Source organism: Tyto alba, unplaced genomic scaffold (genome assembly GCF_018691265.1).
Source record: "Tyto alba isolate M040663 unplaced genomic scaffold, T.alba_DEE_v4.0 Super-Scaffold_33, whole genome shotgun sequence".
Lineage (NCBI taxonomy): Eukaryota > Metazoa > Chordata > Aves > Strigiformes > Tytonidae > Tyto > Tyto alba.
In genome coordinates this window covers 11,011,103-11,034,476 of record NW_024881308.1, presented here as the reverse complement: position 1 = coordinate 11,034,476, position 23,374 = coordinate 11,011,103, and the positions used below count along the sequence as shown (strand labels likewise).

The window sequence follows — 23,374 nt, the reverse complement described above, 5'->3', positions numbered from 1 at the left end:
ACCCCTCCATAATAAAATTATGTTCTTTTTACACTGACAGGTTTAGAACTGTGGGTATAAAATCAAATAGCAGTTAAGTAGTTTAGCATCACAGAAAGACCCTATTTATTTTACTTTAATTTATTTTACCTATTTGACTGCTGCTTATAGTGTTGTCTATCATTTTTATACTTGAAAAATCCACCTATTAATGTCTTATTAAAGGGAATTAACATGGATAATATACTCTCTCTGCTGCCACCTATTATATAGATAACATACCTTCTGAGCAGAGTTATACAAAGCAATTCATGCAAGAGACCAGCAGACTCCTGCTCTGGAAGACCTGCAGAATGTGATGTGATACACGAAGGACTGCTGGATTTGCAGCAAAAGACTTTTATATCTACTGAATGGGTGAAGTATGAACTGCACTTTCATATATATCTGGGTTGTGGATTTTGTTAAAATTTCTGATTAATACTTTAAGATTTTAATTTGCTGATAATAAGTTAAGTAACTGCTTTTTAAAGTTAAAACTTAGATGCCCAATCTACATAAGTTGAAAACATTTAAATTAACTGTTAGTACAATAGTGATACACAACAAAATGAAGTTCTGGTGTGTGCTAGAGACCACTGTGTGCATTATTAACACAAATATATAATGTTGATGGTGCGCAGAGTGATTTTAATGGTGGGACTTCATTATGTTTGCCTTTTTATTCCATTTTCCATCATAAGGAAAGAGGGAAAAAGAGTATAGGAGTCCTGCTAGAGAACATTGACTCACACTGACCAAATGGCTGTCCTAAAATTCATAATTCATTCTCATAATGTTCTTAACTTCCCTCTTGTGCGGGTGACCAACCATGGTGTCCTAATGGCCGGGTGGTTTCAAAGACAGGAATCATTATTCAATAGGAAATGGGTAGTCACCACCATTTCATTCACCACCCTAACACATCACAGATAAGCATGTCTTCTGCTTCTGCTTATTCTATTACTGAACTAATGAACCACCCACAATGATTTTACACAATTTTCTACCCATCCTACAAACAACCCACCCTTCCCCTGAGCCAGCTCCTAAAATACCTGGAAATTGCTTATACTATCAATGTATAATCTGTATTATAATCAAAGCATATATATTTGTATTATATCAAAGTATATATATTTGTATTATAATCAAAGTGTATCTAGCTAACTATATAAAATACTTGGGAATTGCTTGTAATACCAAATGAGAGAAACAAAAATCTGTCTAGCAAAAACTAATGAAAAAAAATTTAACATTGTAATTATCTGCACAGGGCAATTACTTCAAAAGACTTCACAGTTCACAGAAAATGATTTTAATTGTTTTTAAAAGGCTACCACTGTATGTCTTGTAAATACTATCCTCAAGTGTGTCCCAGGATTTGTTACCTTGCAACATTTAATAAGTGTGTTAGCAAACAAAAATTGATTTTTATTTATCTTGTGAAGCAAAGCCCTTGTTGCTTTCTTCTTGATATTAATCCTCACTTTTTTTGGCAAAGTAAATAATGGTGGAAACATCTGGAGATCCGATTAAACTGTAAGTCCCTGCTTTAAAGAAAGGAAAGATCAATATAACTGCCAGCTCCATTAAACAATTCTTATCACTTTGACTGTTTATGTGGGAATAGATGCAATTTATATTTTATGTTTAATTCTTCTGGAGCAGCTAAACTTATTTAAATTCCTCATAGAACACCTTAATCAACTAGCCACACCTTGAAGAGAGAGTGGAGGAAAAGAAAGGTCTGATAGAACTGTCAGAATGATAAAGAAATGCAGTAACCCTCAATAAAAATGAGAATGCAAATGCTTAAATAAGAATAAAAACCACATACAGTAAAGACCCACTTGTTGAATGTGGGACCTTTGTTATATGCAGCAGAGCAGGATCCTAGAGGAGAGGCTGAAGCAGAAGATTCTGTTGTAGTAGAAGCTGTGTATGGTCAGGTAGTTTCTGCCAGGATTAGTTTATCATTTAAATAGGTAGTACCTCAAATTTGGCACAGTCACTTCTGATAGAAGCGCTTGAGAGCAGAATACTTTGACCTTTTCCTGCTGAGAAAATTGTGGGAATAAGGGGGGACCAGGTTCAATCCTCATGGAGTAAGAGTATGTGCAGTGGTGTTTCCAAGAGGGAGAGTTATTGAATTATAAGGTTGGGCACTAACTTTTATTATGGTGACTTGTTTATAGATTGGTGGCAGTGAAACCAGGAAGACACAGAAACTCCGAAGCCTTGCCATATTATTCACTGCTCTGTCACATAATGAATTCCTTTAAAAGCTTGTAGTACAAAGACTCACCATCCCAAACAAATGGGAGGAATAAATGGAGAGGGAGGGACAGAGTGTGGCTAACAAATTAACAGGATTTGGGTGATTTTTAGTCGATATTCAGATCTTCTTAGTTTTAGCTCTTTCATTAGGCATGGCAGGCTGGAAATTCATATTTTATGTTGCAGTTTACTCACGTGTCAGGTGAGAATAAGACACCCGTATCTCAAAGGTTTTATGCTTTAGTATTGATACTTTTTGATTGTTTCATGGAAGATATAAACATTTGGCGACTTAATTGACATTAGGAAATACTTTAACAAAGGCAAGTCTTGTGTAAATAAGTATTCAGCGAAGAATGAACTGTATCTCTATTCCTTGTCCTTCAGGTACTTGGTACAACTACGTGAAGGAGAATTGACTTTATATTGCATAGGTCTGGGAGGACAGAACAAGACTGCAGGCCCTATAACAAATACAATTAATTTGTCAGGTGGTAATGTGAGTGTCAGCAAGGAGAATGGATGCAGTACCTTTTCAGTCCAGACCAGAGAACACAATTATTTGTAAGTATAGTTAGTAATTAATAATTTGTTAAAGTAGAACAACTGAAAACAAAGTCAAGCAACAGATAATCTCAATATCTCACAACAAAATACAACAGTGGAGAAATGAGGCCGTCAGAATTATATAGATAACCCCTCCCATTGCTAGGCACTGATTTGATGAGTATTTTAAAGAGGAATCAAAGGCACCGAATTGTGGAATTGAGAAGATACTTTGAAATACTGCCCACAAAGACTTGCCCAGTTGTCATGTCTGGAGCCAGTGAAGAGATGTATCTTTTGGCTTGATAGGAAAGATGCGTGAACAGGTTCTGACTAGTTTGTGCAACAAGCACGGTAAGAGGCAGCTCACTGTTCACCTTCGCCCAAGGTGGAGAAGAGGAATTACGAGGTAACTGCACCACAAAGTCAATATATGGCAAAACTTCAGCTCTCTAACCTTAGACACGTAAGCAATTAACTCTGTCTGAAAAGGTCAGAGTCAGCAGCTCTGGTCTCCTTTGACAAGTAAAGCTGCTAAACATCATTCTGCTTAAATAAGAAATATCTGTGGCTGTATTAGTCAGCATGTTCTTTACACTTCCTTGCTTTTATATATGACATTCTTAAATTTCAGGTTTCGAATACCCTTTACCATCCAAAATAATAGGACAGAGGATGTTATCAAGCTCCAGAATGAATGGGTGTCTCTCATAGAAAAGTACTGTTCACTGTGCAAGGGCACCTCACTGCCTCAGGAGGGATCTCAAGGATGCATCTCCTCTGAAGCGGATTATGAGGATTTTACTGTACCTTTGAATGAACAGAAAGAGGAGGCCCTCCACTTTGGTGTGAGTTCTGCAACAACCAGTCTGAACAAGTCTTCAAGCTCCCAGATGAAGCCTGCAGAGGGGGAATCAACCCCTGCATTACCATTCCTTCCACTTCCCACAAATAAGGCAGAGGTACCACCAGCCCCACCTGCATTCCCGCAGCCCTGCAGTGTCTCTCCATCAACAAAGAGAACAAAAGCCTTTCACTGGGATGTTGTTCCTTGTGATAAGGTGAGGACAAAAGTGGTGGTAGCTGTTAAAGAAAAAATAAAATTGTAGCCTATATTACCTGTATAGTTATCATAAAAGTACAGATGTGCCACAAAACAACCTGGATGTCCTTCTGTATGTTTTGATGGAACAAAGTGACTCTGTTCTTTTCCATTTTTGTTTACCCTGTCACTCCTATATTTTTAGATTCATAAATCTGTCTGGGGATCATGTGACCCATGCAAGAGAAAGATAGACGTATTCAGACTCTGTGATCAGTTCCAGATCCAGGACATGGCAGTATTTTCAGGCAATGAGCCTTCAACGAATCAACACATCATGTTAGATCGAAAAGTTGCACATAACTTCAGTAAGTGTAATAAGAACTGTACTCCTGTCTGGAAGCTTGGGATGAGCACTGCATGCATTTTCTATTTGTACATTCTGCTGTTCAACAGGCTAAGGAGACAAGCTTGTATCGAAATCATCTTCTAATTCAGTGCCCCTTTACATATTTATAAAAATAGACCTCATGGCTCAGTTGCTCTAAATGTGGTCCTTAATGATGCAGAGTAGAAGCACCAAGCTTCTGCTCCTCATGTACCAAACACGTGAATGTGCCATTGAGCTGTGATGCTGTTGTCTCAGGGCAGAAATGTAAAACTACGTATGATGCCTGTGAAATAAATGTTCATGACTGACTTCAAATACTTCTCAGATTTTGTGGGCTGGCCAGGTAAAAGGAGTTAACAGAAAGAGCTTGATAGCTAGCATGCCGAGTACTGTGCTCAGTCTCTCTCCTACAGCGAGTTCAAGACTATTCATGTAAGTGTAGAGGGGTTGGTGTAAGAAGCCTTTGAGACAGCTACAAGCAAGGTCATAGGAACTCTCTTGGCCTTTCTCTGGCCAAGACTGTGAATGACTGTCCTGAATGATTATGAACAGGATCCTTCCCTCTCATATCCCAGGTATGATTCTTCAAAAAGCCTGACCGAGAATAGTCTTTCACAGCTAATGAAGCAGTTCAACACATAGTTCTGGTCTTACTAATAAAATGATGCAAAGGTCTTTTAGTTACTTTGATGAGAAGTGGTAGATATTAAAGGAGTAAGAGTAATTGTTATTCAAAGACGGCTCTGATTTCTATTACAGAAATGGCTTTCCGAAAATGTTCTATAACCTAGCGCTCTTTTAAGAAATGTCACATGTGTAAAGAATTTGGGGCAGTTAGTTTTGAAGTTTTAATGATTTCATCTTTACAAACATTGATAGGAAAGAATATACTTTGGAGATCATGTAAACTTTAATTGGGAACTAAATGGAAATAACTTGTTGGAATTATTGCGTTCATTGACCAACAATTTGAAGGGTTAAAAGGAAGGGAGTGACATGAAAGTGATGTTGCAGATAAGAATCATGTAATAGCACTTTTATCTACTAAATTATTGCAATTTCTTTGAGGAAATTTATTTCTTTCAGTTTGCAAATAGCACCATTCTTTCTTTTGATCCTACTCCTCTTACAACTTTTTCATTGAGACATTCTGCATCAGTTTCTTAATCTTAAAGTCCCATCAGTGAGATTTTGGCATATACTTAGATCAAAAGTTAATTTGATCCTGAGAATTCTGATTAATCTTCCTGCAAGTGCTGCAAACCACAGTTCTTAAATTAATGAATAAAAAGATGAAGCTCTAAAACACCAGTAGGTTAAAATTTCTTGAGAATTTGAGTGGGTTTCTAAACACAAGAGAAAAATGAGAGTTCTGAGATAAGATCTACACACTAAATTCAAGACCAATGTATGAGAAAATGCAAATAAAAGCTAAGTTATGTCATGGCTTCTTGTAGACAAAATAAATTTCTGCTATACGGAGAACAGGTATCAGAGAAACAAGAAAAATATCTTCAGATTTCTGATGAAAAAGTTTTGGGAGACACTATAATGTATATATTAATCCATGAATGTGGGACCCAGTGAGTGAAAAACTGACTTAGGAGTCAAAATACCAGCTTCTGTGACTTGACTGTTTCTCTCTGAGACAGTTTTCCATACATGCCATGTTTATCTTGTCTGGGAAAATACTTTGGCAAAGTCTGATGTCTCGAATTTATTCAGTGGCTAATTTCAACTACTGAAAACGTTCAGGAAAATATTAAATGTTTTGTAGACATGTTCTGAAAATTTTAAACCCAGGTTTTTACTATGAGTTATTCAATCTGCTACGGTCCGTAGACATGAGCCCACCTGAAGAGATACATGGTTTAAAAGGCATAGGGAAGCAAAAGATATAAGGGATAAAAAAGCTTAAGAAGGAAAAAGGGAAGATTCTTCCAGGCTTAACGCTAAAGCTAGATCTTATAACAAAATTAAAAGGGCGGAAATTGTGTCAGAGGAAGAATAAATGCTATATACTCCATTGGCCAACAGTCTCCTGAGAACCATTAATAGTTGATTTGGGCCATACCAAATTCCTATAACCTGAAAAACTCTGTTCCTTTTTAGAATTGGAGAAAAAAAAATAAAAAGGTAAATCATGCACATCCTTCCTGATTTCTCCTTCCCAATCCCTTTGTGCTTCTTGAAGGACTTTTGTTGTAGCAGAGACTCTAGGACAAGTTTCATGCCAACACTGAGAAGCATTAAAACCTTTTTGCTTTCCATGCTGATGCTTTCTGTTGACTTTCCTGTCTTTCTTTTTTTACCTTCATCCTTTGGTAATGATGATGGAGACAGTAAAGAATAACTGGCAAGACAAAGTAGGTTTTTTGTGGAGCAACAGCCTTAGAAATTGTTCTTCACCTTTTTGGGGAAGAGACACCTTATTTCCATTTTCCTATCATAATGAGTATTATGAGCCAGCCCCATGTCAGCACAGAAGTCTTAAACATTAAAAAAAATCTTAGCCATATTTTAGAATATCAGGCAGCGTGGAAGAAGTGAGCACTTCTATTTCCTAGGTTGCCTTCATCTGGGAGTAATTTTTCTTGGATGGACTCTAACTACCTTCTTTTGAATCCTGGAAATTAAACAAAGCAAGTAAACAAAATCAAAACAAATGTAAAATTTAATTTCTTTAATCCTCAAAATATTATAATAATCCAATACACAATACATTGTATTGTTATTTGGAAAAAAATATTTTGACTATTGAGATGAGTACAAGAGAAATATATATGAGCAAGTACTTGAGTACCTTCTGATAGCAGTAACTTGATAGATCTCTCAAACATTGACTATGTTCTGACAGAAATCTATTTTTTCTTGACTACTGCTATGTATATTTAAAGAAAATACGAAGGCTGAGCTTTTGTGCCTTAGCATTAACAGTTAAGTGGTGAGGGTTTTTTGTTTGTTTTTGTTTTCCTTTTTTAAAAGCTGGGAATTAAATATTAAATGTTTTGGTGATTTTTCTTCTTTTGAGTATTTTCTTCCAAGTAATCTAAGAATCATTTTTCTCCAGACATTTTTCTTAAAAGTTTCCGTATAAAACCAAGTGAACTGAAAGAAAAACTATACATTATACATGAAGAGAGTGGTGGACTTACAGATGAGCAGATTACAGCACTAAGAAGGTAATCTTTGGAGTTCAATTGTTTGTTTATAATATATGCTACCTTTTGGAGAAGGCATAATCTTCTGCAAATAATGTGAAGTTCAGGGAAGATGGTACAGTGACATTGGAGCAATCCTGACTGTGAATAGAATATTAGGGTTGCACACAGAAATCTCAGTCCTTGACACCGAGATTTTTGGAATAAGTACCAAAAATATCACTATTCCCCACATTGTATAGGAAAGGGGATTGCAAGAAATGACAGAAAATCTGACATGACTTTGTGAACTGGTTACAAGGAGGTGAGTTAGTAAAAGAGTAAGTTATGACAGTGAGCAGGTGTAACTTAATGAGAAAACTTTAGAACATGTCTTACTATAGCCTTACTATTTATTGTGGGATTGGAAATGAAAGAAACAAAAGGAATCTTGTGCCCTATTTAAAATTGGTTTAGAGAAGAGGAAGCCAGAGAAGTGTTAAAGGATTTTAATGGGATAATGGGATATTAAGAATATCACTATTTCTGAGTAGCAGAGATCTGTGGGTTTAAAGCAGAATGCAAATTTCAGTATCTTTAAAATAATTGAATTACTATATGGAGAGAAATAGATTTCAAAAGTGTAAGCAAACTATTGGCATGTGAAATTTGTAGGAACTGGATTGTATGTCCCTGAACAATTTAAGACATAGAAAGAAAGGAAAGGAGTGGGATCCTAGAGCAGTGTCCATTATACATCCCAGTCCCCATGTGATACCTGTACCATTTTATTAGACACATTCATATGAAAATTTGATGTGAAATATTTTCTTGCTTCAAAATGGGAAAACACTTGAGTTTTTTGCTAGAGTGACCCTGGAAAAAGATGATGCTGGCAAAGAAAGTGAGGAAGTAATTAATCAGTTTTGCTGCCAATGTGTCTACTTCTTGTGGAATGAGTTTAGTTATGGCCTCAAAATCCTGATCTTAATCAGTACACCAACAGTAATTTTAAAGTCTGCAGAATCGTGTCTGTAGTGATGTGAACAGGAAGAACAGACAGGTAATGTATGGAATTAATGTAATGTGCTATTGGTTGTATGAAGCTTGCCTGAAGTACAAAGGGATATGGACAAGACACTGAATATTTAAATGGTTTAGAATCATAGAATAGTTTGGGTTGGATGGGACATACAATGATCACCTAGTCCAACTTTCCTGCAATGTTCAGGGACATCTTCAACTAGATCAGGTTGCTCAGAACCCTGTCCAACCTGACCTTGAATGTTTCCAGGGATGGGGCATCTTCTGCCTCTCTGGGCAACCTGTGCCAGTGTTTCACCACCCTCATTGTAAAAAAATGTCTTCCTTATATCTAGTCTGAATCTACCCTCTTTCAGTTTAAAACCATTACCTCTTGTCCTATCACAACAGGCCCTACTAAAATGTTTGTTCCCATCTTCCTTATAAGCCCCCTTTAAGAACTGGAAGGCTGCTATAAGATCTCCCTGGAGCCTTGTCTTCTCCAGTCTGAACAATCCCAATTCTCTCAGCCTGTCCTCATAGGAGAGGTTCCATCCCTCTGATCACCTTTGTGTCCCTCCTCTGGACCAGCTCCAACAGGTCCATATCTTTCTTTTGCTGAGGACACCAGAGGTGGACTAAATGTACCAGTGTTCTAGTGAAAGTATCCATGCTGCCCCAGTGCTTCACCGGTTATACCCCACACTGGTGCACAGCAGATTAGGAGTTGGTGAAAGGTGTACAGCCCCACTGAAGGCAATGGAGCTCCACTGACTTTCAAATGCTGACCTTAAAGGCTTCATTCAAAAAAGAAAGGTCTTACTGAAGTACTACAGTTTCTAATTGCAGTGGTGAAATTGGTCAGAAGACAACTGCAGTGAAATGTCTTGGACATTGAAAGAGCTCTCCAGTAAACACACGTCTGTCTCTGGGGAAACTAATGGATGGAGCTGGCAGAAGTGAGGAAATGCTTCCAGTCCTGCAGCCCAGCAGAGTGCTTGGGGTCTGGCCATCCCCATTTGGAAGTGCAGCCTCTGCTCACATCCCTGTTTGAAGGAAACCACTGAACACACTCTGTTGTTCAAGCCCTAATACAGCACTTCAGATTCAGTCCAGGATCTCCACACTGTTGTACAGCATCTGGGTTCTTTATCATCAGACAATAACACCAATAATGATGGCAATGAAACTTGAAATATTTTATGTTTTTTTTTTTTTTTTCCTTGAAGATTCCAGAATCTTCCTTTGGTAGCAATAATGCTCAGGAAATTTTTCTAGCAATGGAATGTGTAAGAGATATTGGAGGCTGCATTGCTATGTGCTGTATAGGATCAAGGATTCTGTTCCTGGCATTCTTATTGCCAAAATCTAGGAATGCATGTACAAATCCTGTGGTGAAAGCAAGCTTTTTTTTTTCCCATCCTAACAGTTTTCAAAATGTTACTGAAATAGATGAGATGCATTGCAGAATCGAGGATTGGATTTCCAAGGCACTTCAGTGTCTTACTGCTCCCATTCAGACATCTCATTGAAGGGGCAGATGCTTATCTTGAAACTTCAGCACACAGAAGTTTCTTTTGCACAACGCACTGTAATGGAGTTGGCATAATAAAGCAGCAGTATACTTAGCACTTTTGAAGATCTTGCCACTTGATTTAGGTGCCATCATGGAAAATTTTACTATTGAAAACTGTGGCCTCCAGTTAACTGAGAACCTGTGGTTATGTGAGTTTAAACAGGATAGTCAGGGACTGGAAAATTCATCTCTGCAAATTATACCTGTTATATTGTTTAAGCCTGAGCAGGAGGTCTAAATTCTACTATTGTAAAATGGAAAATATTTAAAGCCAAAACCAGTATTACATTTTCAAAACTGGGACCAGTGAGCAAAATGTTCTGCTCAGGTATCCAGTGAAGGTTAGTGGAGGTGGTGGAATATTATTAGAAACTTCAGGACTGATTTTGATACAAAACCCTTCCATAGTTCTCTAAATGATTCTTTATCTTGACATCTTAAAATCAATAGCAAAGCACTCTTTGTCTCTATAAACTTAATGTTTCATAACAATGTGAGATTTTTCATTGCACATATTGCTTTAGGGTTCCATTCATGTAAAAAGATATTTATGGAAAACATTCACATATTCTCTTGCTTCCTTTTCCACAGCTTTCATTGTTTAGTGCTTTAAGAGTTAAACCTCCTAGTTAATCTGTTAGTTTTGTTTCATACACATAATAAATTAAAATAATTTGATGGAATATCAGACTTCTGATTAAATGAAGATATTTTCTCTCAGCTGCAACAAAAAGGTTCTTTGAATTTGCTTAAAAAGTTAAGCTATTTTTAATGATAAATAAAAAAGATTTCATTTGCCAACGGATAACTGTTATTTTTAAATGAAAAATCATTTTTTTCTTGATGATGAAGGGTGATGAATGGAATATTTTGTAATCTGCTTTAAGATAGATTTAATAATTTAAAACCCAGCAATTATTCAATTGAAATGTCATATTAAATTATTGGCAACAGTTAAAAAAAATCTTATTGTTTGTCTTCTACTTAACATGCTAAAATATTTGCTTTATTTTTCCATCTTTGAATAAATTTCTTTACTTTTAATGAAAACATGTATCTCTCCCCATGAATGTTTAATCACACTTGCTACAAATTTAGTACGTTTTTTGCAGAGAAAAAAGAGAAGAGAGTAGACCTGAATACTTACTTAAGATTCTTAACATTCCTTCTCATATGTTAGCTATAACACTGATTTAATTTTTCTTCTTTAAGATATGGTAAGAATTCCCATAGTGTATCAGTCAGACAGTCAGTGAAATCTCCAAAGGAGAAGAATGGAGCTGTGGTGGTGTGAGTTTATTTTTCCAAGTGGAGGCATGTTTAAAGACATCAGTTTTCTGAAAATCTGCAGCTCTAGAATACTGTGGGAGAATATTCTGTTACTTTATGCAGAAGGACAAAAGTTGCGGGTCTGTGTTATGTGCTATTACAACAAAAATTAGAAATGGATCTAGGATATGATCCAGCACTTAGACAGAAACACCATTGCCTGCTTTTGTTTCATTAGCAATTAAAAAAGTTTTTGAGGTAGGAGTTGACCAGAGCGTGTGGCCCACTGGGTAATCACACCACAGCATGAGTCGACTCTGCTTTTGTGCTTATTTTTCTAAAGAGATGATGCCAGAGACAAGCTGAGCCAACATGGCCATAACTGCTCAAAAAGTGTATATTGTTTCTAGGTGCTTTTGGAAGACTCATCCAATGTATCTGCAGTTCATTTTTGATTTCTATTGCAAAGTTGGCTTAAATGTCTATAAAGTTCCAATGGTTAAGTAATAAATATGCAATACGTAAAACACACTAAATAGTAAGAAATTCTGATGCATGGAGTGGTGTGATTGTTTTATGTTACAACAATACAGAATGAAGAGGAAAAGGACATCTAATTTTAATTTTTTATTTTACAGATACATGCCAACACCAAAAGATGCAGAAAGGTACCAGACATTCAAGGGGTCTCCTTCAGAGCTGCATGTTGTTGATCAGTTTATGCTAGAGGTAAGAAGGCACAGCATTGACAACACATGATATTTCTAGCACACTCTTTTCTAGATAAAACCACTACAAGAAGCTGTTTGAAACTTAAATTTACAGTCTCAGCCAGAATCAGTATAAGAGGATTTATCCGATAAAGAGTTGAGACAGGTAGATATTATGAAGGGAACTGTATGGATCTCTGCTTCTCCAAGTCACATGCCCGCCCCTTCCTCCAAAGTAGATGCTGATTTATTTTGAGTTAGATTTTTATAATCTTTAAGTGTAAAATTACATGCATTTAGCTATTCTTGTTCACAAGAAATGAGTATCATTTATTCTAATAGTGTCTGGCCCTGGTAGCATACAGTGTTTTCCTGAATTTGCAAATGCAAATGATGCATATTCAGGTATGTGATTTTTATATTTTCCACAGTGTATCTACAGACTTAAGGCCTAGAATAAAATTAATAAATGAGCTCAGAAATTAGGAAAACTATAGTGCAGATAAATTAGTCAATAAACTATGAAAGATATATGTGCGTGCTTTGGTATAAACATGGGGTTTGAGTCCTTTTCTGTTCAATTCTATGCAGATGTGTAAAATCCCCCACTTAGGCCAGAGGTTGGATCTCCTGCTTACCATACGTGAGCTCCCTGTGAGCATGAGAGACTTGGAGCCTGTAAGTAATGTGCCTCCTTCATAGTGTGTTTGTGACCAAAATCTACCAGTTAGATAGTAGAGGGTCAAGTGGCCTCAATGCATTTCAAAATGCTGTAGTTGGGGAGGTTTTGTTGTTTATTCTTTTTTTTTTTTTTTTTCTTATAGCAAAATGTCTCACGGGCCATAATGTGAGCAATTCATAGTGTAATAATCCAGGCAGCCTAGCGTATAAAAAAGATTTCATGGCAATGTTCAAAAGTAACAAGTAAAAAGGTTAAAAAAATTAAAAAAAATCTCTATAGGTCATGACTTTGATAGCCAAGGAATTGTAAATGACATCAAACTGTTAGATACAGGCTACATTTGAAATACAGTGGCCCTATCAGCTGGTGCATCTGCAGTGCTTTTGGGAATTCAATTAATTTTACTGTGTTTTGTTAGTGAAAGTATTCCATAGTACTTGTTCAAAACAAAACACACTAAAAAAGAATGGAGACAAATGAGGGCTATGATATGCACGTATATACTTGTATGTGCATTTGATATCATCCTTATTCAATTAAGGTTCAAGAAGCAGTTGCTAATGGCTCTAGCAGTGGAATAGACATCCATGAAGGAGGGAGAAAAGAACAAGAAAGGATTTCAAATTTTTATTTGGGGTTGTTAAACTTTCTTCTTTCTTTGCCCAGTGATAAGACAGAAGCAAATTTTCCCATTAAATTAATTACTTTTCTGGGGCAGTTCTTGCCCCACAAGATGAATGAATCAATCTAAAGTCATAGATACTTAGAACAAGTTTATTTGACCAGTATCTCATAGACATCTGCTATTTTCAGAAGACCGAAGGAAGCTATTCACCCTAAGGATTACAGCACTGAATTGAAATGTTGTAAAACAGAGTTCAAGTCCCTTTCTGCCTTTTTCAGGATGACCTAGGGGTGGGGTGGGGGAATGCAAATAAACAGTGTTCCAGTCTCATGGACTACATCTTCCTGTTCCAAAGCACTGCCTTACCTGCCAATGTTTGTATATGCTTTGATTCAAAACGAATTATTTCAACGTGATTCTGTTTTTATGAAAATGTTTCAAAGGTTTTGCTCTCATGCATGGGAATGAAAACAAAATTTGAAACTTGAAACTTTGGCTGTGATTAAAACCATAGTAACAGTGAACAAAACTCAGAAGAGGAACAGATGGAAAACACTGGGGCGATGCACAGATTGCTGACCCTGCCTGGTACAATGCTTCACCTTTGCTGTCCTCCACTGAAACCAAATATTTGAATATTTGGAAGCTATTATATTATATATACTGTTAGCTTTGAAGGTTATTTAATGTTCACCAAAGAGCTGGTTAGTTGTATTTACTTATTTGTGTATGCTAACACGTTTGTGAACCATAGATTATAAACCTCAAATTCTATAGAACTATCTGATTCTTGGCTTTCACCACCCTCTGGCCCTGTGATGTGTTATAAATGTTTTAACAATGGCTTTCAGATCTCCCGCATGTTTCATCCTTTCCCTGTTTTTGAATTTTTGTGATGATGACTGATGAAGAGAGGTGTGGTGCTAAATAAATATAATTTCCTAATTTAAAACAAAACCACCTCTTATGTCGATAGTCATAGAAGGGAGGTGGCTTCCCCAGGAAAACAGAAATTGATACTGAGTTTGATTACAGGAAATTATTGTTCTTTCTTGTGGGGAAACTGTGCTAAGAATTTTGATAAGATAACAGTCTTCAGCTGGCATAAACAGAAGGGAGGGAGGTGAAGGATGGAGAACCTTATACTGTGCTTCAGGCTATCTGCTTCCCCTGATGCCTGACATTTGGTGCAATCTGGTGCATTCAAACAGCAAAATACTTTTTCTTCAGAAGCATTTTTAAGAGATGAGGTTGAAGTTGTTTTGGCAGGACTGGTTTGGCAGTCAGAAATGATGTGACCTCCATCAGGGGCAGGGTGACTGTGCTAACACTAGCTTTATCTTGGTGGGAGACTTTTGACTGGTCCTTCCTGGAACCCCCTGGCCTGTTCCCCAGGGAAGTTGAACAGGTAGGTATCCATCAGCTAGAGCGTGACTTGCTTCAGGTGGGGACAATGAGGCTTTTGGCAAAGGGAAGGTATAGCCACCATTGATTTACTCACATTTTCAGTTTGAACTGGAGGAAGATTTGTGTGTTTCAGCTAATAAACCAGAAAATCCAAGCTAGTAAGCAGCTGCAATCCAGCCAGAAATTTGTCGCTGTCTTGGAATACATTCTATCCATTGGGAACCATTTAAATGAAAGGGCTGGAAAAGAGAAGGCTAAAGGATTTCGATTGTCGTCTTTGACCAAAGTGAGTAAATATTTTTCTTGTCATTAAAATTATCATGTTATAAGGTATGTTAGTCATTAATATTAACTCAGTTTTGCCCTGAATGTGAGGAAAGGCAATCATTTTTAATGAGTAGCTAACATTTCAACATCTGGTCTTGGTTACACTAGAAATAAAATCCTGTTTAACAAAGTATTCTTTAATGTGTGTTATAACAAGATGCATTTCCCCATTTTAGACAGCAGCACTGGCTAGATGTGGGCATTCTGGTGTTGAACACATTGTATTTCTAATGAGGTAGAACATCAAAATGCTGACTGCCCTGATATTAAGATCCCATAGCTAGAAGAAGCATCTGAGCTGCAGGCCCCTGGTTAGATAGAAGTTTAGATAAATTATATTTTGCAGTTTAGTGTGGAGCACTGTTGTATGGATCCTCTTCATTTCACTGTGGTCAGAGGCTGTACCTACGGCATTTCTTCCATGGTAGTTGCACTTTTATGACACTGGAGTAATTTCTTAGCGCTTCGTTTTACTCCAGTGCAAAGGTCTTTTGCAACAAGTGTTACAATGACATTTTAAGGTAAAATTTCAAAAGTAAAATGTAAATAAATTAATAAATTGAAAGAGAGTGAAATTTGCCTGCAGCAGTTTTAACCCCTCCATCATTGCTCTACTGGATGATTGAATAGGTGATGAAAGTGGCAGTTGTGACAGAGATCTGCTATACAAGAAGCATCATCTAGCTCTTAGTTCTCTAACTGTCTCTTCACTGACCCACCACTTGTGTGACATTAGGCTGAGTTCTCCATTAGTTTTAAGGAAACTGTTTTTCCCTCTTCATCAGAATTTGCCACCAGAAAATGCTGCTACTGAGCATGGTTTTTTTTCCCCCTCCTCCACCCGACAGTGGGGGAGCATCATATTCTTATCCTAAAAAGTAAGAAAAAGATATAAATTTCCTAAACTGCCTTGTACCTTTAATACTATTGTGAGATTATGCCTGATCTGTAAATAAAGAAGAGAAGGATTTTTATTTTGTTTTTGTAAGGTATCTTTCCCATCTGGAGATTAATATATGAGTGAGTGATTTATAACTCTAGTGACAATTCTGAGACTCAACTTGCATTCTTTTTATATATATATATATGTATATATATATATATACAATGGCTGTAATACCACATCTATCATAATGAAAAATGCCTACAAAATCATTTTCTGCCACAGAGCATCTTCCCAGATTCTATTAAGGAATTTTGCCATCTTTGTGAACACAGAATACTGCTTTTAAGTAGAAAGGAATAATAACCACGTTTGGAAGTCCAAAATCAGTTGCAATCAGTTAGGATACCTTAAGTTTAAAAGGCCTGTGTGAATAAAAAGACAGAAAAGAACAAGGAAGGTCAACGGATATGAAAGTGTAAAGCTGATCTTAATCAAGAATGTCTATGAAATGGCAGATTGAGAAAGAGAAGTTTAATTTCATTGTGTTTTCTATTCTTGTCAAATTTACCTGGGAGCTATCAACATCCTTGCTGTTCCTTTTTTCCCTTTTTTTTTTTTTTTTAAGTATAATAGCTCGGTCTGTCAGTTATTGCTCTACTCTGTTTGCAGTTACCTCTGTTGCGGGGTAAAGAGAGGACATTCACCTTGCTTCATGCCCTTGTGGAACAGATCTTCTTACATGAGCCTGATCTGGCCAAATTTTCTCAGGAGTTGACAGAATTTGAAGCTGTTCCTGATGGTAAGAAGTTGGAGGGGGGAAAAATCATCAACAAATAAAAAATTGAGTGCTTCAACTTCTGTGGAAACTCCCATCCTCACAATAAGAACGATACTTATTAGCATGTTTTTCTGTCTCTCTTTCTTTCCAGCTTCCATGAAGGGCCTCAGTGCTGAAGTTGATGGTATGTAAATGTGGTTTCTAAATTCAGAGAAAGATTTTCATATGTTGTGCAGTCATTTGGAACAGGTTTTCATTGCACTTCTATAGTTTGTAATGAGAAGTAAAGGTTCAAAACATTGAGGTAAAGTGTTGCTATAGTGATACTTAACTTGCCATGTTACTGTAAAGGATTTTAAAAAAATAAATGTTAAAGTGTGTCCAGGTGGTTTAGAAATATAAAAAATATACTGCCCATGGTAAATAGAGTTGTATCGCTTAACATCTGCAGTTTGTGATAAAGTGCTCTGTCAAAGTTACAGCTGTAATGGAGTCTCCAGGAGCAAGCAATGCAGCAGGAGAAAACTTCTTACAGCTCAGTCCTGAAGTTCAAGAACTTCTTTGAACCAAACTAGTCTCCTTCTCTAGAGTCCAAAACTAGTGAAGTCGACAGAAAGAAACAGAATAAGGTTTTTCAGGTGTAAGATAGTAAGTTGTAAATGTCTCCCCAAACCTATTGAATAGTATCATAAGGTAACCAGTGAATTCAATGGATTTTAGACTGAATGATTTGAGAGCTGATAGCAAAGGCGTATAAGTGGATGATAATGACTTGTATTATGTTGAAAGTTTATAAAAATCTAACTTTTGAAAATGTGGCATGGGTGTTGACTGTAACTACAGACAAATGGATCGTATTTCAGCCTCTGATAACATACTAGAATGATAGTTGTTCTCAGTTTTTGTTCTGAAAAAACATTGTGCCTATTTTGCTGGGCTTTGGGAATCAGTTAGGCATGTAGCTTGAGTCTACTAAAGTGTGTTTTTATTCTGTTCCAAGAAACTCCAATCAACTTTTTAAAAAACATAAGAAACTAAAAACAAAACTATTTACCTTCAGTCACTTGTGTCCTTAGGGGATGATGTTGGTAGCAATTCAAAATCACTAAATATTTTAAAGACAGTTTTGGAAACTCATGGGTAAAGTAGTACAATGGACACAGTACCAGAAAATGTTGGGAGTTGTCAAGGAGGTGAATCATGGGAATGGGAGGATATTGACTGGCTTCTTCCTTCCATGGATTCCTGATGGGCCCAGCACAGTCACTGTTATCTTCTGAGTCCCATTCACCAGGGCAGAGAGGGAAAGAGACGGACCAAATGCCACTGAACCAGCTTTTCTCACCAAGGCACGTCCTGGGGCTCATCTGCTGCAAGTATTCCATGAGCACAGGGGGAGGAAGATGTTCAGCTGCAGCCTGGGTCAGTTCAGGACTGAGCCCCTGGAGCCAAGGCTGTATCCTCTTCTCCCCCCATTTCACACCGTGAGAGCTCCCACGGTAGCAGTCTGATACAGCGCTTAGTGCCAACTGACAAGATTTCTTACTGTTACATAGAGTAGAATTTTTGTTCTTTTATCTTTAAAGGAACCCTGAGCTTTCTACACAAAAATGTAGGTTTGAAGAATGTTATTTTCATTGTTAATCCCAAAGCTTAAAGCTAGGAAAGGTCAGATTTATGGCTGCTGCATAACCATACTATCGACCTCTTCATTATTCTGCAGTTGCTGTGATGTGATCACATACTATTTTTTTTATAAGAACCATGCCTCTTTCAGGATTTCTATTTCAAAACAAGAAGTTAATATTCCTAGATGAATGTATTATAGACCCATATTCTAAATTTTCTGTGTGTCCTAAATTAGACATTTACAGTCCTTTGGACACAACTGCATGCCAGTTAAATTTCTCATTTTCTTTCTCTTTTGTTAGTTTTAAAAAAAGAATTGGAAAACGTTATTCAGTGCAGGCGGCTTATTAAACCCAAGACAACCAAGGCAACACCCCAGGAGTCACAGTTCTGCAAGGAACTAAAGGTAACATTATCACAACCTTATTGTGGGCTGGAGGTAAAAGATGAGTAATCTGCTTAGCTTGTGCTGACACCTGCCCTGACAAGGGAGTCAGGAGTAGTTGATGGAAAGTGGCCTTTTATTTCCCTCTGGTAGTGTTTCATACTCTAAGCTGAAGCATGGGAAAGGCTTTTCAGAACTTCTGCATTTCCTGCTTTTGCTTTATGGGGCTGGAGTGGATGAGGAACAGGTCGCCCCATGGATGCCTACGATAAGCACTTTGGAATGATAGCAATTTTAGAGCATATATGAATCTGTAATAATTTCCTCTGCCTTCAGAAGGGAAAATAGCATATAGAATTATTTAGGTTGGAAAAGACCTTTAAGATCACTGAGTCCAACTGTTAACCTAACACTGCCAATCTCACCACTAATCGAAGTCCTTAAGTGCCACGTCTACAGGTCTTTTAAATACCTCGAGGGACTGTGACTCAAACACTTCCCTGGGCAGCCTTTGCCAGTGCTCAAGAACCCTTTTTGTTAGAAAAATTTTGTTAGAGAAATTTGGAAGAAGTTTTTCCTAATATCCAATCTAAACCTCCCCTGGCACAGTTTAAGGCCGTTTCCTCTTGTCCTATCACTTTTTACTTGGGAGAAGAGACCATACAAGAAACATCATCCAAGGGCATGCCTAAATTGTGGGTATAGGTTGATATAAGATGATTCTGCCTATGGTAGTGGCAGAACAAGATGGTTTGGAGGACACAATGGAGAGGCAGCTGAGTAGACTGTAGGGAGCCCAGTTCTGGCCAGGAGTCAGAAGAGTCAAACACAGGTCTTAGTAGCTCAGGTACAGGGAAGTTAATTAACTCTCAAGAGCACTGTTGCTCTAGCTGTGAACAGGGCTACTTCCAGTGATGGTGTTTCTCACTCTATAGTGTGGACATATTTATCTCTGCTGTCCCAGATATCTTTGTGTGGGGTAGTGTCAGCACTTGTTCAATCCATATATTTCCCTCTCCCTTGGGACAGCTCAGTGGTGTTCTACAATACGTATTAAATTGTTGAAAATGTATATGTTACAAAGGAACCATGATTAAGAAATTTTATTTCAAAAGTTAAGTTTCTAAGACCCTGTTTCTGCTTCCCTAAGAACTAGCAACTGAGAGTGTTTGCTTCACAGATAAAAAGGCTAGTCTATCCCAAATATGGGTGGAAAATAGGACCTTATGATGCTTATCTACTCCTACCAATTTGAATAGATTTAGGTAGTGTCATTGGATGATACAGTAAAAAAAATCTCTAACTTTGTTTCTTTTTTTTTTGTCTTTGATGTCTTAATATTTGCAAGGAAATGTGTGTGCTTGATGTATGCTTATCATTTGTGAAATGTGAAATTTTTGTGATGTGAAAATTTTGACTTGAATTATCTTGTTTTCACTGCTATTTAATTCCTTCTTTAATATTATGCTGTTATACCAAATTAAGAATTTTTATTGTATTACAGGATTTAATTCAGAAATATGAAGGGGATCTATCCCAGCTGTCAAAAAGATGTGATGAAATGAAGAAGCTTTATAGCAACATACTGGTACATATCTTATTAAAACGCAATGAAAATAAATCCGTATTTCTTTTAAAAAAGGCAGAGGAGAAAGAAGTGCAAGAAGTTCTCATACTTCCAGATGCTTTATAGTTATACTGTTCAAGGAAACTGGAAAAAAAAAAAAAATAGAAAATCATATCTAACAGTGGTGGAATGTTATGAATGAAAATCTGGTTTTTATTCTTGAGGTCTTACAGCCCAGTTTTTAGAAGGCTTGTGGCCCAGATATCAAAAAGGAAAGGAGACGTTCAGCAACTTTATAAATTCAGTGAGTTTAACTGTTGAGTGTTTTCAATATGTTACAGAGAACCTGTTATGGAAAACTTCATTTTTCCTGGCTCCTACCAGCAATTATGTCTTTGGCTGATAGGCAGCTGCAAATCTTCTGTTACTTGGGCTGAGGGTTTTTTCTAGTGACAAGTTTATAGTCCAGGGCATTGATTTAGCTTCTGTTATTCGAGTGAGAGGGAGGCTGAGATAGAGATGTTAGTAGTAGCACAGATCTAAAAATGAGCAGAGCAGAAAAGAAGCTCCACAGGCAGAAGATTTCTGATAAAGAAACTGTCTGTTTGGTCCTATTATTTTCATCCACACTTGCACCAGAGAAGCACCTAATTTTCTCAATCATTTTTTCCTTCTGAACAGAACCAACTCATTCCAGTCCAATATGCCAGAAAATGTTTTTTGGGTCAGAGGGTCACACAAGAAGGAATGATACAAATTCCACGCTGCAATTTTTAACAACGTAGCGTGTAGATTCCTCATTTAGTACAATGTTCTTGGAGTGTGATAGAAATTCAGGAGGTCTCTGATATGGTATTCTCTGGCAGAATAGTCACACTAGGAGGTTATAAGGAAAAGGACAGATTTTCCAAAATGCAGTGCTAATCTCTGAAACTGGAATAACTTCCTGGTCCTGGGATTAGGACATGGCTTTGTCTGGTGGTGTTGGGTTGTGGTGTTTGGTTGGTTGTTTGTGTTTTTTTTCATTTTTTCCTTGTTTTCTCCCCTTTTTAATGAGGGGAGGGATTAGAGTAGAGATGTTTTATGGCAGGCAAAAGCTACGCAGAAGATGCAGCCAGGAAGACCTTTGGGGACCTGTTTGAACAGACATTGAAGATTAGCGAGATGTTTGACCAAGGAAATTTAATTAGTAATGTTTTACTAAAAGTAATATTGTAACAATGTGCAAAGGTTTCTTTGTGTTCTCTTGCAGCCTTCCACAAATGGGAAAAATGCCTTAGTGTAGGCTAGCAAGCCAAATTTGGATGTAGCACATAGACAAAGAACTCTGTCCCAAGCCTTCAAAAAAGGTTGAAGGAGTGAGATATAGCAAGAAAAAAAAAAGGGCAGAAAAAATAGTGGAAATGGGAGGATTAACAACTGAGTAACATGAGTGGAAATGGTTGAAAAATATTCAGTAAAAGTGGTGAGATTTGTGCTGTAGAACCTTTGGGGGGACACTTCTTTCATGGGATATGGAAGAATTTGACCCATTTTATCTAAAAGCCATCTTCTGAAAGAGTTAGTGTCATGTGGCCTGTCCTGCCTGCAGAGCTGTGTCATACCCAGGGAGTGCTGGATGTGCCCTCTTGCATGTGCACACTCGGTCATACTCCTCCTGCACGGATGTTGTTTCTCTCCAGCTGTGTACATGCAGCCAGGAGGCATTACACATATGATGCTGTGCTATAGATACATGTATGAGCCTCTCTGCTTTCCTTTCTTGTATTGGAAGCTCTCATCTGAGACTCTTATTTGCATCAGAAGCGGATTTCATTTTCCATGTAGCTGGAAGTTTCCTTAAGTTTTTCACCCAGCTGCTTTTTGCCCTCCCTTCCCTGTTATTCTCTAAAGTTAGGCATTTGATATATTTCTCTCTCTTAGAATGGATTTTTTTTTTTCTTCTGAATAATGTTATTGCTAGGCAGATCTTTTTGCATATTTATAAAGCAGCAAAAATGTAAAGCAAATATAAAATAGGATGGGTGATCAAAGACCAAGCTATCATCTCAACAGTACTAGGAAGGAATAGTCCAGTTTACCTGGGGGGATATCTAATCTGGGAATGTGTTGTAGGTAGCCATGGAAATCATGTTGCAGATAAAACAAAAATCCACAGGCCTACCTTTATGATTTTATATTCTGCTTATAAAATCAATAATGACCTTGTCATGTGACACTTCTATGGAATGCACAATAAATTGGGGATAACTGCCTGTAGTATAGCTGTGGGCTATCAACTTCCCACAGATGGTCATTAGCTCCAGGAAATGTCTCTCTCATTATGGTTTAACTGATGGTACACCATGGGTGAGTGGAGAGGCATGCCAAAGATCAAGGGCTTGGAGCACCCAGGAGGTGCAATTAGGAACACAACAGGCAAAACTATTAATCAGGTGTCACTGGTTAACGTTAAAGTTTTTGTGACTGGATTATATGTGTTTTTTTTTTTTTTTTCCACTGTGTTTCTGATTGCCAGGTGGAGGGTTTGCTCCTAAGAATGTGTTAGATGATGTCCAGCTGAACATGTTTAGATAATGACAGATACCTGTCCAAACCTTTCCATGTATTTCTGTTGCAGTCTGAAATAATGAAATACAACTTCATTGCGGCTCAGTGTTGGGAGATCTGTATCCCCCAATTACGGAGTAGTTCTTAATTACAGCCAAGATTAGAATTTGTAGCAACACAAGATGCCTTTTAAAACTTTCTGATGAAGCCTTTGGAGCATGTTCTCTAGATTTGTTCTGCTCTATTAGAAAGCCGTTGCAGGCAGAGCTATGTTCTTTAACTCACTGATCCTATTAAGTGGGAATCTTTGAAAATTATGACAAACCTCTTGAATTAAACTTTAGCAACAGATTTAGTATGAAAAATCCTTTCTTATCCTAGAACTGGAGAATGTATGTGGAAGTGATTTTAGTTAATGCAGGAATCACTCTCCTAGTACTGAACTTTGTAGTATGACTGCCTTTCACCTCTTGTTTTATAGCAGAGCAGACACAATGTAAATATTGTTCATGTCTTTTTCAAAAACTTTCCATCTGTTCACCT

General features: G+C 37.3%; 1 protein-coding gene across 2 annotated transcripts in view; it reads left to right on the top strand.

The window, feature by feature from the left end:
* The window catches only part of LOC104369575 (delphilin), a 61,055-nt gene that overhangs the window by 18,471 nt on the left and 19,210 nt on the right, over positions 1-23,374 (top strand). For both annotated transcript variants that reach the window (XM_032993581.2, XM_032993580.1), the window contains exons 5-16: positions 253-401; positions 2,686-2,862; positions 3,479-3,905; positions 4,092-4,254; positions 7,348-7,459; positions 11,924-12,014; positions 12,587-12,673; positions 14,843-14,995; positions 16,592-16,721; positions 16,852-16,884; positions 18,632-18,735; positions 20,219-20,302. In XM_032993581.2, coding sequence (XP_032849472.1) covers positions 253-401; positions 2,686-2,862; positions 3,479-3,905; positions 4,092-4,254; positions 7,348-7,459; positions 11,924-12,014; positions 12,587-12,673; positions 14,843-14,995; positions 16,592-16,721; positions 16,852-16,884; positions 18,632-18,735; positions 20,219-20,302 — 1,710 coding nt within the window. The remainder of the gene's footprint in view (positions 1-252; positions 402-2,685; positions 2,863-3,478; positions 3,906-4,091; positions 4,255-7,347; positions 7,460-11,923; positions 12,015-12,586; positions 12,674-14,842; positions 14,996-16,591; positions 16,722-16,851; positions 16,885-18,631; positions 18,736-20,218; positions 20,303-23,374) is intronic.